Genomic DNA, 16,367 nt, shown 5'->3' on the forward strand with positions numbered 1-16,367 from the left:
TAACACCCACCCTGTATTCAAGAGCATGCTGTGTCTCAACCGATGGAGGGCACAACACCAAAACCTTAGATTATGTTAAATAATGTGAATATGAAAAAACAAGTTTACACGTTGAGATAATTGATGTACGATGTTGAAGGGCAACATTGTTTTCCATAAATTATGAAATAATTTCACCCTTTTTGTAAGCTTTTAAATGATATCAATCACAGCAGTTTATATTTTCCAGTGATGAAGACATGGATGTCTCATGCTATGGTGGTGCAAAATGGGTCAACTTTGAGCACCTTTAATTTCTGAACGTTTTGGCATTCATGTCCAAAAATGACTTTTACATGTGTACTGTTATTTGCTGCACCAGTAGGGTAGCAGAAATCTGGTAACTTTCCCAAAAGTCCCACTTTTTCCCAGAAATCCTAGTCTGAAGATTTCCAAAATAAGCAGGAAATCTGGAATTTTGCAACCTTACCAATAATAATAACATGCTTACTCCACAGAGAGTGGAGTTGGTGGACGATGGGACAGCTGCTAAATCTCTCCCCATCTCTCTTTGTCTGTCTGTGTATTTTCAGGCGCCCTCCACTGAGCCCCCCAGGACAGACAGTCCCATTAGAGACGCCCCCTACTCACCAACCACACAACCGGTATGTCCACCCCACCCCAACAACAGCCCTCCTTTCACATCCTCCTTTAAAGTCCCCTCATTCACACCCCTGCTTTCACAGCACCTATATGTGTTCTCTTTTGACATAATCCACTTCAGAGAGGGTAAATGAAGTATACCTGCTGGTTCTTCCTCCTCCTCCCTCCTTCTCCCCCTCACATCCCTCCCTCCTAGCCCAGTGCTCATTCCTCCCTTTCTAGCCCAGTGCTCATTCCTCCACCAGCTCCCTGTGTGCAGGCAAGGAGACCTGCTTCGTAAGTGGTCTGCTCTGGCCTGGCTTTGTCTGCTCAGCTTCCATAGACAACTATCAGTGGAGTCTGGCCCTTTGCTATTGTCAGCTGTTTATAATGAGTTGTACTACAGTGAAGCTATACTACAAGTGTACCTTTTTTAAACACACGCATCTGCTGAGCTTGCCATGGCCACTCATTACTGATGCTTTCTCTACTTCATGCAGTAGTAGATTCTGTTTGCATCCCAAATGGCACCCTAGTCCCCCTTCATTGTGCACTACTTTTAACCAGGGCCCATAAGGAATAGGGTGCCATTTGGGATGCACCCTCTGTTTTTGGAGATTGTTGAGGACCCAACTTGTCATTTGTGCTTTTAATTCTAGCTTTGTTGGAATTTGTAATGAACCCTGACCTTTGCATTGAGAATGATGTTGAAATGGGTTTACCAAGTATCGGAATGTGTTCTGAGTAGGGCTGACACAATTTCTGTGTAACCGACGGTTATTGATGAAGACCGTCATGAAAATGAAATAAGTCATAACCTTAAAAATAAAAAAATCTTCAATTTGCACTCATCAGATTGAAGGACAGATTTCCACTGGTCCTAATGTCCATTGCTCTAGTTTCTTGGCCCAAGCAAGTCTCTTCTTATTGGTGTCCTTTAGTAGTGGTTTCTTTGCATCAATTTGGCCATGAAGGCCTGATTCACGTAGTCTCCTCTGAACAGTTGATGTTGAGATGTCTGTTACTTGAACTCTGTGAAGCAATTATTTGGGCTTCAGTCTGAGGTGCAGTTAATTGCCGATTTCGGAGGCTGTTAACTCTAATGAACTTATCCTCTGCAGCAGAAGTAACTCTGGGTCTTAATTTCCTGTGGCAGTCCTCATGAGAGCCAGTGCTTGATGGTTTTTGCGACTGCACTTGAAGAAACTTTTAAAGTTCTTGAAATTTTCCGTATTGACTGACCTTCATGTCTTAAAGTAATGATGGACTGTCGTTTCTCATTGCTTATTTTAGCTGTTCTTGGTCTTTTACCAAATAGGGCTATCTTCTGTCACAACACAATTGATTGGCTCAAACACATTAATTAAGAAGGAAAGAAATTCCACAAATTAACTTTCAACAAAGCACACCTGTAAATTGAAATGCATTCCAGGTTACTACCTCATGAAGCTGGTTGAGAGAATGCCAAGAGTGCAAAGCTGTCAAGGCAAAGGGTGGCTACTTTGAAGAATCTCAAATATAATATATTTTGATTTAACACTTTTTTGATTATTACATGATACCATATGTGTTATTTCATAGTTCTGATGTCTTCACTATTATTCTACAATGTAGAAAATAGTAAAAAATAAATAAAATAAAAAAACCTTGAATGAGTAGGTGTGTCAACTTTTGACTCGTACTGTATATAGTAATAAAAAAAGGTGTTGTAGCAAATGATTTTCGGTAACCTAGGCAACACCCCCCACAATCCAACAGCAGCACATAGGATTATAATTAATAGAACAATCTTGCAACCGCTAACCCTGGCAATTTGACTGGTAAACTCAGAATGCCCTGTATTGTGATGAAATCATTTCCATGATAATGTAGAATTATTTTAACTGTGTCCAATGGAATGTATTTTTTGTAATGTCAGTTGAGTTGAATCAACAAATCACAGCACATATTGATGGGTACACTTCCTCCTTTGCTCCTATGGGTAGTGGCTACACAATGGCTGCCAGTCCACCAATTGCTGGCAGCATACCACCCTGCATCCCACTGCTCACTTGCTTCTGAAGCGAAGTAGGGTTGGTCCTGGTGGGGCCCTGGATGGGAGACCAGATGCTGCTGGAAGTGGTGTTAAAGGGCCAATAGGAGACACTCTTTCCTTTGGTTTAAAAATATATATATATATATACTTGTTGTAAGAGTAGGGGTGTTAACCCTGGTGTCTTGGCTGGATTCCCAATCTGGCCCTCATACTGTCATGGCCACCTAATCATCCCCAGCTTCCAATTGGCTCATTCATCCCTCCTCTCCCCTGTAACTATTCCCCGGGTTGTGATATAAATGAGAATGTGTTCTCATTCAACTTCCCTGGTAACAGAAGTATAAAATAAAATACAATTATGCCATTATTTACTCGAATGGGGATGCCCATTCTATTCATTCTATTTCTATGGCAGCACATGCAGTGAGAACGGTTATTACGGCGACAGCGGTCATTTGGCTGGCCAATTACCGTCATCCAAAAATCCATGAGGCTGTGACGGTCTGAGCTACTGCACGTTATTCAGCTTCAGAGCGTATGTGTTACAGATTTCAGAGCTAGTGTTCATTTTGCATCGTCAGGGTAGCTCAAGTCAGGGTAGTAATTGCGAAACCATTTTTATTTTGTGTGCACGTTTGTGTGAGAACCATGTTTGCGCCTGTAGAAAGCGCGCCTGTATGTTGAAAGCTCCGGGCGAAGTTTTCCTCTGGGAACAGATTTAGTATCAGTTTCCCCTCCCCAAAACTGACCCAGGAACACCATCTAGGGGTAACTTCACCCTACACCTATGTTGAAATATTAGCATCGGGGTGTGTGGCTTGTCATGCATTATTCTGTATTTCTTTTTACAGGCAAGCATTCATTTCACCCCTACTGCACTGCCTGCCAAGGAGGAACTCTCACCACTGAGTCCCTATGAGGTATTGACCTTAAATCCAGTCATAGAGAATGAATGGGGCAAGATCTGTGCTCTCATTGTCCATCATTGACAGTAAACATTCATAGTCCGTTCTCCGTGCTCAGACTGTTGTTCCATCCCAAATTGCACCCTAAGTCCCTAGAAAAAGGGAATAGGGTGCCATTTTGGACATAGCCTGCATTGAAATATATGACATTAACGTCTTTTGTTGTGGTTTTCCCTTCCAGACAAGGCCAGGTGCCATCCAGCCCCTCTCCCGTGGTGGCGGGCAGCCGATCACCTCGCCAGCCACTCCGGACGGGCACAGCAGCCCCAATCCCTTCCAGCATGGCCCCTTCCCCATCAACTCTCAGACCTTTGTAAGACCCCTCACCACCACGTAGGGTGAGGGTGAGACCCCCCCCGAACATGGGTGCAGTGTCATTGATGTTCATCGCAACTATTTCCTACTATTTGTAGAAGCTACTTACCAAGGAGTTTGATCTGGGTCCCTGTCCATGCATTCAATCACGCACAGGGACTCGCTGTAGAAGCACTGTTGTTGAAGACAAGCGCCGTAAAAGTGGACTTGCATTCTCAGCAAGCTTTATCTAAGTCGCTACCACTGTAGCCAGAGCCAACCAATGGCTCACAGGGGAGTTCTGAAATGTTTCATTCCATCTGGTGATTGGGCTAACCCTACTTCATCATCCAACTGCTATAAAGCAGCTATGGGTTGAATCTCAGCAATCTCAACAATCTCCCATGTTCCTGTATATAATGCCACCGCCGCCGAGTTGCGCACACATTATCTGAGTGCCATATCTTCAACAAGGCATGCACAGCCTCATTCGCCCACCCCTACTGTCTTATTCTTGCACATCCTCCTTCGCATCATCGTTTCTCCACCTTGTTCTCACGCTGTCTTCTTCAGCTTTTCAGTTTTTTTCTCATAGTCTGCCCCTCTCCTTGTTCCTCTCTTCCCTTTGGCTCGTCCCACTTCATGCCCCCCAGCTGCAGCCTCGTGTGCCCCCTCCCCCGACACGATCGATGAGTTCTCCCTGAACCCCAAGCAGGCATACAAGGCATTCGCCGCCGTGCCTCACTGACTGGCCGTGCTGGAGCCTCCCCCGCAGATAGGCAGGTCGCCCCACCCAGGCACCCCGTGGGCCCCAGCCAGCATGCTGTGATGGTCGTCGTCACTGTTTTAGTCGCTCCGGCCCCCCTTCACGACTGACGCAGGCCCCCCACCCTCAAAGCCTGTTTCCCCCACCCCCCACCCCTTCTGGGCCTGTAACCGTGCTCCGTCTGGGCCTTGTAACCATGCTCCTCAATTTCCATTCTGAAAGCGATCATTGATCATCAGCCGTCTGTGTCTGTGCTGAGAAGTCCCATCTCAACCATTCGCATCACCTTGCCTGCTTTGTGTCCATAGAAATAGATTCCATCTCTGATTCTATTCCTATGTTTGTGCCTCTCCACAGTCTGTCTTTCTGTCTGTTCCAATGGCTGCCTCCTGTTTCCCTCTCACACGTTCTCTTCTGTGTCTTATTGACAGGATCTGTTTGGCGAGAGGAACAACGTCCACCACATTCAGCCTTCTCCAGAGGTTAGCGTTTGTACCACCAGTGGCAATACAAATTAATGGCCATACGTGTGGTTTTTGTTGTCTGTGTGATATCGAATGAGTTTGAATGGCAACGCAGGTCAGTGTGTGTTAATGTTAATTAGAAGACGTTGAAAAAGTGCCGATAAAACCTGCTTAAAGTGACATTGGCGGTTGGTCATGTCCCATTTGGCTGACACTTCGGTGACGAGACCACTTCTGTACATGTGGTTCTTTCAGCCTGAGCTGAACAACGAGGTGTTTGAGGATGAGGTAGAGGGGGACGGTGGTATGGGTCAGGCAGCCCCCGTCTCTCCCCGACCCTCCCTCTCCTCTGACTGTCTGGACTATATGAGTCTGGCAGCAGTGCCACGCCTCTACAGAGCCTCCATGGACATGGTTGTAAAGGTACCCCCCCCTGCCCCACCATGGGTGCCCTCAATCGAGCTCAGATCGGGCTGTGGTCTCCTTTACTTTGGTGGTGATTGCAGTGTCTATATCACTGTTACTTACAGTGAGAAGGGGCGGTGGTGCTACATTTGGTGTCAGAGGTGGGATCCTGTCAATAAATCATCCTCAGAATCAATCGTAGCTAGTGGTGTTGGGTTGTGATTCGACTGCCTAATTTATGTTTTTCCCACCTGCTTAACAATCAATGAATACTGTGCTGAGTATACAGTAAAACTTTCAGAACTCTGTGATGATTCTCAATTGAAATGGTCAAATCAAAGTATTTCAGTTTATTAAAAAACAATCCTCATATTTTTATGGACTTTGTTGTGGGATCTGGCTTATGTCTGTGTCCATTGAACATTTGATTGGGCAGATCGAAACCAACCTCTGTCCCCATGGCCCTGTTTCTCTTCCACCATCCTAACCACTCTATCCCCATGGTCCCCTCCCCCACAGACTCCATCACCTGGTGGCAGAGACGACCTGGCGCAGCGCTCCTTCAGGGACAGACAGAAGTACTTTGAAATCGACATGAAGCAGCAGACGCCCGACACCAAGCCCAAAGGCCGCGTGTCCCTGGTTGGAGCAGACGACCTGAAGAAGATGAGGGAGGAGGAAGGTTTGTGGCCAGCCAGCTCCTTTATTTCAAGCCCAAATAATACCCTTCACCCCCTTCTAGGGTTGCACATTTCTAGGTAACTTTCCCAACATTCCCAGGTTTTGCAGAAATCCTGGTTGGAGGATTCTGAATTTGCTCCTTAATCTTCATGATTCCGGTACTACTCCAGGAATTAAGGAAAATCTTTTGGGGGGAATTTACAGGAATCTTGCAACTCTACCCCCTTCTGAAAATGGTACAACTCTCTGGTTCATTTTGGTCAGAGAGACAAATGCTGCCTTCATAACATTTCTTAAATTCTTAAGACTTGGAAATATCTACTTGAACGCCCCTCCAACCGGTAATTAGTAAGTGGGAAATGGTCTCATCTGAGCTCAAATCAAATTCTATTTGTCACATACACATGGTTAGCAGATGTTAATGCAAGTGTAGCGAAATGCTTGTGCTTCTAGTTCCGACAATGGAGTAATAACCAACGAGTAACCTAACAATTCCACAACTACTAGCTTATACACACAAGTGTAAAGGGATAAAGAATATGTACATGAAGATATATGAATGAGTGATAGTACAGAACGGCATAGGCAAGATGCAGTAGATGGTATCGAGTACAGAATATACATATGAGATGGGTAATGTAGGGTATGTAAACATAAAGTGGCATAGTTTAAAGTGGCTAGTGATACATGTATTACATAAAGATGCAGTAGATGATATAGAGTACAGTATATACATATGAGATGGGTAATGTAGGGTATGTAAACATTATATTAAGTGGCATTGTTTAAAGTGGTTTAAAGTGGCTAGTGATACAATTTTTACATCAATTTCCATCCATTTCCATTATTAAAGTGGCTGGAGTTGAGTCAGTATGTTGGCAGCAGCCACGGTATGTTAGTGGTGGCTTCTCCCACATGCTAAACGCTGACGTCACATACAATGGAAATGACTTCGATAACAGCATTTTTGGCAGTTAAAAGCAACAACAAAACATTATTTAAATGCAACCCAAAAACATTATTTATATATATTTTTAATCTGTTCATCTGGTTTTTGAACACTAATTTGTTTACAAGCATGGAAGCTGTACTTTTAGTGCAGGTTGACGCAGCATTCTCAACGAGTTCAAAGCATGTGAATCCTAGCAACTCATTGCTCCCAGTTTACAAGTAGTCTTTTCAGAGTTTCCCACTTGTTATGAATGGAATCCTAATGGAACTATGTTTCTACAATCCCAGAGAGGAGATTCGAGCAGCGGGCACAGGAGTACCTGATGGATGAAGATGACGAGGAGGAGGATGACCTGGTGAAGCAGATGGGAGTGTTGAAGGCCACGGGCAAAGTGGTGCTGGACGGGGTGGAGTACAAGGTTGAGCCTGTAGCCACCCCCCGCAGGCACTGTAACACGCCCCCCAGCTACAGCGCCACACTCCCTAGCTACTGTGGCAGCTCAGGGTACGGCCTTTTCTCTTGAATTTATTAGGAAATGTACTTTAAATTAAGATTGATTTGATTGCTGATCATTATCAGATGCCTTTGTTTTGAGTAATGGAAGATTATATTGTGAGGTTTTTTTATTTTAAATTCAGCGAATTAATGTTCCCTCATTTATGTTTGTCCCCATAGGCCCTCGTCAGTGGATGGTAAAGGAGACTACCAGAGGAATTCCTCAGAGGAGAGCTTCAAGCTGGAGCAGCAGAGGCCCAACTCCATGACTGGGTAAAGACAACCAAACATGTCCTAGATTTTAAATCACAAATTCATGTAAGTGTTGATTATTATAGTCTTTGCAGTGGTGACGCATCTCCCAAACTTGTGTGTGTAGTGACTTATCACCTCTTCTGTGTGTGTGACTCCCAAGTCTCCTGCAGTGTGTGTGAGGTGTTATGTGGAGTGTTAGCAGTGTGTTTTGACATTTTGTGTTCCTCCATCTCCACCCAGTCTGATCCCAGTGTACCCTGGAGAGTCGGGGGCTCCCATCCGGACAGCCAAGGCAGAACGGAGGCAACAGGAGCGGCTGAGGATGCAGAGTCCAGAGCTGGCCCCAGCTGGAGACAAGGACCTCTCCCCCTCCGAGAAACGGGCTCTGGAAGCCGAGAAGAGAGCCATGTGGAGGGCAGCAAGGTACACACTTACACACACAGAATCAGGTCACACACACAATCACAAAAGTACATTTGAATATGTGTGAACAAAATAAAGAGACATAGATCAATATGCTCTAAATAGTGAGCTAGGTAGAGAACTAAGAGATTCCTCTTTGCCTTCCCAATCTATTTTTCTGTATTTCTACTATTTTTGCTTTTGTCAGATGTCGTGTTTCTTATCTTTTCCTCGCGTTATAGTGACTATCAGAGATTCCTCTTAAAGGAACTTGGGTAGTTAAATAAAGGTTAAATACATTATAATATTTTACATTTGAGTCATTTAGCAGAGGTTCTTATCCAAAGTGACTTAGTTAGGAGTGCATACTGGTCCCCTGTGGGAATCAAACCCACAATCCTGGCATTGCAAGTGCCATGCTCTCACCCACAGACAATACACAATAATGACAAAGTAAAAACCATGTTTTTAGATATCTTAGCAAATTTATTTAAATTGAAATGCAGATATCTTATTTACGTAAGTATTCACACCCCTGAGTCGATACATGTTAGAATCATCTTTGGTAGTGATTACAGCTGGGAGGCTTTCTGGGTAAGTCTCTAAGAGCTTTCCACACCTGGATTGTACAATATTATTGCATATTATATATTTTTTTATTCTTCAAGCTCTGTCAAGTTGGTTGTTGATCATTGCTAGACAGCCATTTTCAAGTCTTGCCATAGATTTTCAAGCAGTTTTAAGTCAAAATTGTAACTGTACCACTCAGGAACATTCAATGTCGTCTTGGTAAGCAACTCCTCTGTATATTTGGCCTTGTGTTTAGGTTATTGTCCTGCTGAAGTGTGAATTTGTCTCCCAGTGTCCATTGTAAAGCCAGGTTTTCCTATAGGATTTTGCCTGTGCTTAGCTCTATTACGTTTCTTTTTAGCCTAAAAGAAATTCCTGAGTCTTTGCCGATGACTAGCATACCCATACCCATAATGCGGCCACCACTATGCTTGAAAATATGGAGAGTGGTACTCAGTAATGTGTTATGCTCGACTTGCCTCAAACATATTCAGGACATAAAGTTAATTTCTTTGCCACATCTTTTGCAGTTTTACTTTAGTGCCTTGTTGCGAACAGGATGCATGTTTTAAAATAGTTTTATTCTCTACAGGCTTTCTCCTTTTCACTAATTGAGGTTATTATTGTGGAGTAACTACAGTGTTGTTGATTCATCCTCCGTTGATCCAGCCGCCTATCCCAGCCATCAAACTCTGTAACTGTTTAAAAGTCATCATTGGCCTCATGGTGAAATCCCTCAGCAGTTTCCTTCGTATCCGGCAACTGAGTTAGGAAGGATGCCTGTATCTTCGTAGTGATTGAGTGTATTGATACACCATCCAAAGTGTAATGAATAACCTCACTACACTCAAGAGATATTCAGTTTCGTTATTATTTTACCCATCTACCAATAGGTTCCCTTTGCGAGGTATTGGATAACCTCCCTGGCCTTTGTGGTCGAATCTGTTAGAAATTCACTGCTCGGCTGAGGGACATTGCCACAGTCGACTTCGGGCTAGAAGGGTTTGAGACCTGCTCCCTGCCTGTTTCATCACTCAACAAAAATATAGGCCTAGTCCTCTGTTGCTAGCCAAGCCAGCTGGCCGTTCATTCTGTCGGTTAGGCTGCCAGAGGCGCGACCCAGTCTTTTTTTTGTTATATATGTGTGGACACGACCCAGTCGTTCATTCTAAGTGTTTGGTTGCCATGCTGGCTGGCAAGTGTTCGGTTGCCATGCTCTAATCCATTGCTTGCCAGCCAACTACCGCTAAACAGTCAGGTCAAACAGTGCAGCTAGAATAACCACAAAGTAGGTGCATGTGCATTTGTTTAAGCTGTTTTGGATTGCGCCTGGCATATAACATGTGCTCTCTCGTCAGCACACTGTTCAGAGGAGCTAGCCCAACTACACAGCTAATGTAATCACTTCAAACTGAAGCTGGTAAAACTGCCAGCTAGCTGCATTTCATGACGTTTGACCAGTTTTTCTATTGAAATTTCTTTGTTTTCGACTGGCTGAGAAAAGATGTCTGTTCATTCTATTGGTTAGGTTGCCAAAAACGTGACACAGTCGTGAAGTCTATGTTCTATATGTATGGGCGCGACCCAGTCGTTCTTTCTAAATGTGCCGTTGCCATGCTGCCTGTAAACCATGCAGCTAGAATAACAGCTGCATTTCATTTCACCTGTTTTTCGATTGACACTTCTTTCTTTTTATCCATCAAAATGTATTGTAACGACCCTGGTCCCAGGGTCGTTACAGTATATTTCGACTGGCTGAGAAAATACATTCATTTTCAAGAAGTGGAGATTAAATACACTGCTCAAAAAAAATAAAGGGAACACTTAAACAACACAATGTAACTCCAAGTCAATCACACTTCTGTGAAATCAAACTGTCCACTTAGGAAGCAACACTGATTGACAATACATTTCACATGCTGTTGTGCAAATGGAATAGACAACAGGTGGAAATTATAGGCAATTAGCAAGACACACCCAATAAAGGAGTGGTTCTGCAGGTGGTGACCACAGACCACATCTCAGTTCCTATGCTTCCTGGCTGATGTTTTGGTCACTTTTGAATGCTGGCGGTACTTTCACTCTAGTAGTAGCATGAGACGGAGTCTACAACCCACACAAGTGGCTCAGGTAGTGCAGCTCATCCAGGATGGCACATCAATGCGAGCTGTGGCAAGAAGGTTTGCTGTATCTGTCAGCGTAGTGTCCAGAGCATGGAGGCGCTACCAGGAGACAGGCCAGTACATCAGGAGACGTGGAGGAGGCCGTAGGAGGGCAACAACCCAGCAGCAGGACCACTACCTTCGCCTTTGTGCAAGGAGGAGCACTGCCAGAGCCCTGCAAAATGACCTCCAGCAGGCCACAAATGTGCATGTGTCTGCTCAAACGGTCAGAAACAGACCGACGCCCAACGTCCACAGGTGGGGGTTGTGCTTACAGCGAACACCAAGATTGGCGCCTGTGCTCTTCACAGATGAAAGCAGGTTCACACTGAGCACATGTGACAGACGTGAGAGAGTCTGGAGACGCAGAGGAGAACGTTCTGCTGCCTGCAACATCCTCCAGCATGACCGGTTTGGCGGTGGGTCAGTCATGGTGTGGGGTGGCATTTCTTTGGGGGGGCCGCACAGCCCTCCATGTGTTCGCCAGAGGTAGCCTGACTGCCATTAGGTACCGAGATGAGATCCTCAGACCCCTTGTGAGACCATATGCTGGATCGGTTGGCCCTGGGTTCCTCCTAATGCAAGACAATGCTAGACCTCATGTGGCTCGAGTGTGTCAGCAGTTCCTGCAAGAGGAAGGCATTGATGCTATGGACTGGCCCGCCCGTTCCCCAGACCTGAATCCAATTGAGCACATCTGGGACATCATGTCTCGCTCCATCCACCAACGCCACGTTGCACCACAGACTGTCCAGGAGTTGGCGGATGCTTTAGTCCAGGTCTGGGAGGAGATCCCTCAGGAGACCATCCGCCACCTCATCAGGAGCATGCCCAGGCATTGTAGGGAGGTCATACAGGCACGTGGAGGCCACACACACTACTGAGCCTCATTTTGACTTGTTTTAAGGACATTACATCAAAGTTGGATCAGCCTGTAGTGTGGTTTTCCACTTTAATTTTGAGTGTGACTCCAAATCCAGACCTGTAACGAAAAAAGTATTTAATAAGAATATTTCATTCATTCAGAGCTAGGATGTGTTATTTTAGTGTTCCCTTTATTTTTTTGAGCAGTGTATATACTGAACAAAAATATAAAAGCAACAATTTCAAAGATTTTACTGAGTTACAGTTCATGTAAGGAAATCAGTCAATTGGAATAAATTCATTAGGCCCTAATCTATGGATTCCACATGACTGGGCAGGGGTGCAGCCGTGGCTGGGCCTGGGGGAGCATAGGCCCACCACTTGGCAGCCAGGCCCACCCACTGGGTTGCCAGGACCAGCCAATCAAAATGTTTTTTTTTCCCACAGAAGGGAAAAACCCACATTACAGACAGAAATACCTCCTCAGCATTTATATTTTTGTTCAGTGTAATACTGAAACTATGTTGCAAATGTCTAGAGACAGACAGCAACGTTGTTTCAACTAAATGTTAGGCTAGAAGCAGGGAAATAATGACTAAATCCCTTTACAGTGGAGATCAAGTTAATGAATTGGCTGGCTGTGCTGATGGGACAGTGGATGAGCATGATTTCTCAGATGGAACAGAAAACAAGATTCCCATTTTTGTGTCATAGGCTTACCGGTGCGAAATGTTTTTTTTTGTATGGCTAAAAACGCATCTCTCGACCAATCACAATGCTTGTTTTTACCAACCCGTTGTAAGAAAATCATGTTAAACACTGTTATTGCACACAGAGTGAGTCCATGCAACTTGTGAGACTTAGTGCCTTCGGAAAGTATTAAGACCCCTTCCCTTTTTCTACATTTTGTTACGTTACAGCCTTATACTTTAGACTTTTTATTTTTTAAATAAATCTTATCTACACACACTACCCCATAAAGACAAAGCGAAAACAGGTTTTTGTACATGTTTACAAATGTATAAAACAACATACTTTATTTGCATTAGTGTTCAGGCCCTTTGCTTTGAGACACTCAAACTGTGTCTCAAATTGCTCAGGTACTTCATGTTTCCATTGATCAACCTTGAGGATGTTTCGACAACTTGTTTGGAGTCGACCTGTGGTAAATTCAATTGATTGGACATGATTTAGAAAGGCACACACCTTTTAAGAGTAGGTCACACAGTTGACAGTGCATGTCAGAGCAAAAACCAATCCTTGAGGTCAATGGAATTGTCCATAGAGATCAGAGACAGGATTGTGTCGAGGCACAGATCTGGGGAAGGGTGCCAAAAAGTTTCTGCTGCATTGAAGGTCCCCAAGAACACAGTGGCCTCCATCATTCTTAAATGGAAGAAGTTTGAAACCACCAAGACTCTTCCTAGAGCTGGCCGCCTGGCCAAACTGCGCAATTGTGGGAGAAGGGACTTGGAGGTGACCACGGTCCCGGTGGTCACTCTGACAGAGCTCCAGAGTTCATCTGTGGAGATGGGAGAACCTTCCAGAAGGACAACCATCTGCAGCACTCCACCAATCAGGTCTTTATGGTAGAGTGCCCAGATGGAAGCCAATCCTCGTAAAAGGTACATGACAGCCCACTTGGAGTTTGCCAAAAGGCACTTTAAGGATTCTGACGATGAGAAACAAGATTCACTGGTCTGATGAAACCAAGATTGAACTCTTTGGCCTGAATGCCAAGCGTCACATCTGGAGGAGACCTGGCACCTCTAAGGTGAAGCATGGTGGTGGCATCATCATGCTGTGGGGATGTTTTTCAGCGGCAGGGACTGGGAGACTAGTCAGGATCGAGGGAAAGATGAACGGAGCAAGGTACAGAGCGATCCTTGATGAAAACCTGCTCCAGAGCGCTCAGGATCTCAGACTGGGGCAAAGGTTCACCTTTCAACAGTACAATGACCTTAAGCACACAGTACAAGATAACGCAGGGGTGGCATAGGGACAAGTCTCTGAATGTCCTTGAGTGGCCCAGCAAGAGCCCGGACTTGAACCTGATCGAACATCTCTGGAGAGACTTGAAAATAGCTGTGCAGCGACGCTCCTCATCCAACCTGACAGAACTTGAGAGGATCTGCAGGGAAGAATGGGAGAAACTCAGGGTTTGAATTCTTATGGAAATGTGATATTTCATTTAAAAATAATAATAATAATTCCGACACTTCTAAAAACCTGTTTTTGCTTTTTCAATTTGGGGTATTGTGTGTAGCTAGATGAGGGGAAAAAAATATTTAATCCATTTTAGAATAATGTTGTAACGTAACACAATGTGGAAAAGTCAAGGGGTCTAAATACTTTCCCAATGCACTGTGGGACTTATTAAGCACATTTTTACTCCTGATCTTAGCCTTGCCGTAACAAACGGGTTGAACACTTATTGACTCAACACATTTCAGCTTTTCCTTTTTTATTAAATGGTAGACAATTCTGAAAGCATAATTCAACTTTGACATTATGGGATATTTTATGTGGTCCAGTGACCATCTAAATTTGATCCATTTTCAATTCGGGCTGTAACACAACAAAACGCTGGTCTTGTACTTTTATTTTCTGCTACTCAATCCTGTCCTAACTGTTTTTTCCACTCTTTCTGTCTCTCTCCTCTCTGGTCCATCTCTCTATCTGACGGTGTTCTCTTCCCCTCTCACCAACAGGATGAAGTCTCTGGAGCAGGATGCTTTGAAGGCTCAGATGGTCATCGCTAAGTCCAGGGAGGGAAAGAAGCGTGGCACACTGGACCAGCTGGTCCTATAGTTTTAATAACAAGCATTTTCTGCATTGAGTGAACCACCGCAGGCCAGGACAAGGAGCACCCAACAGCCCGCCCATTCACGCCATCTCTCTGTCCCCATTTTTCCCCTCTGGAAGGTACATCAGTGGCTCAGATGGTCATCGCTAAGTCCAGGGAGGGAAAGAAGCGTGGCACACTGGACCAGCTCACACAGCTTAGCACCCTCTGGAAGGTACATCAGTGGCCGTCGCATACACTCTCACACAGCTTAGCACCTACATTAATTCACTCTCACTCAATGTCTGCGTCCCAAATGGCACCCTATTTATTCACTATATTTGGCACTACTTTTGACCTGTGTCCTATGGGCCCTGGTAAAAAAAAAAATACATATAGGGAATAGGTTGCCGTTTGGGATGCAGCCTCTCACTCAATACCAGACCTCAATCATCGAGTGGATTCCGACTAATAGTGTCCTAACCTTTGTCTAACAGATTTCAGTCCACAAGGAGTAACGTCACCAGGCAGACTGGTAAGAACTGAGTTCTCTACTGCGTTTGTTTGTTAAATGTCAGAGTTCATAGAGATGTCTCCACTGACCTATTGCAATCCAGGTAAATAGAGACTCAGATTGTTGCTTGGACAACCAGAGCAAATTTTTGTTGAGAATAACAATGTCACAGTCTAACTTTTGCCTTCCTTATCCTTTAAGTAGCTGTTCCGGTTAGAGATGTTCCATCATCTAAAGTGTGATTATTTGTAGATAGAAAGTTGTTTTGATGGGCTTTAAGGCGCGTTGAAATGTTTCGCCACCATTGTACACAATCACTTCAGCCTATCAAATGCCTGGATCATCACTACAGCCAATCAAATCCCTCTCTACACAAGCCACGCCGCTGAGTCATCCATCCTTCTCCCTCCCTCTTTCCCTTTACCTGTCCCTATCCTTCACTCTTCCTCTTTCCTCACCTCTTCCTCTACTCATTCCATTTTGCTGTCCTTCTAGTCCCTGTCAGAAAAGAAGTTTGACTACCGACAGTTTGCTGCCATTCCTTCTTCCAAACCCGTATACGACATCCAGGTATTGACTGCATGCTGAGCTCCCAGGCCCCCGCCCCAGTCTCCCTCTCTCCCCTCTGGTCCTTACAGCAGCGCTGGTGGTGCCACTGCTTCAACAGCTGCCGCCATTTTGGCTTTCCCCCTGATTGATTATTCACTGCTCCATTCTGGGGATTTGGCTTGTTAGTTGCTGCCTCCGATTTAGTTGATGAATGGATCTTGAAAATATAATGCTAATACACCAGTAAGCTACTGACCACGTAATCAAATCAGGTCCTGGGTCAGTTTTCTATCAGGGTGACCTCTCACCTCTGCTTAATGGCTTTATCTCCATCCCTTTTCTCCCACTCACCATCCAATCTCCTTCAGTTATTTCCAAACAACCAGCCTCAACCAGGCAACATCAACATTCACCAACCAGTGATTTGAGCCCCACTAACCAGCTTCTTGAGGAAACAGCCCAGATCCTGCATCTCTCCCTCCTTCTCAGCCATTATCACCAGCTCTCCATGGCTGGGGCTCATTGCCGTGTCTGTCCTGGTTCCTGATCACCTCTCCCTGTATCACAACAACACATATTTTGGGATCT

General features: G+C 44.7%; 1 protein-coding gene across 2 annotated transcripts in view; it reads left to right on the forward strand.

The window, feature by feature from the left end:
- Positions 1-16,367, forward strand: part of LOC112215694 (protein scribble homolog) — a 138,708-nt gene that overhangs the window by 115,692 nt on the left and 6,649 nt on the right. Inside the window, exons 29-39 of one of the 2 annotated variants that reach the window (XM_042299178.1) lie at positions 573-644; positions 3,508-3,576; positions 3,803-3,934; positions 5,113-5,163; positions 6,070-6,232; positions 7,471-7,687; positions 7,859-7,951; positions 8,174-8,356; positions 14,643-14,733; positions 14,790-14,856; positions 15,214-15,251. In XM_042299178.1, coding sequence (XP_042155112.1) covers positions 573-644; positions 3,508-3,576; positions 3,803-3,934; positions 5,113-5,163; positions 6,070-6,232; positions 7,471-7,687; positions 7,859-7,951; positions 8,174-8,356; positions 14,643-14,733; positions 14,790-14,856; positions 15,214-15,251 — 1,176 coding nt within the window. Of the gene's footprint in view, positions 1-572; positions 645-3,507; positions 3,577-3,802; positions 3,960-5,112; positions 5,164-6,069; positions 6,233-7,470; positions 7,688-7,858; positions 7,952-8,173; positions 8,357-14,642; positions 14,734-14,789; positions 14,857-15,213; positions 15,252-16,367 lie in introns of those variants that run through there. The other variant, XM_042299177.1, reaches the window with a different exon arrangement.

Source organism: Oncorhynchus tshawytscha, linkage group LG16, assembly GCF_018296145.1.
Source record: "Oncorhynchus tshawytscha isolate Ot180627B linkage group LG16, Otsh_v2.0, whole genome shotgun sequence".
Classification (NCBI taxonomy): domain Eukaryota; kingdom Metazoa; phylum Chordata; class Actinopteri; order Salmoniformes; family Salmonidae; genus Oncorhynchus; species Oncorhynchus tshawytscha.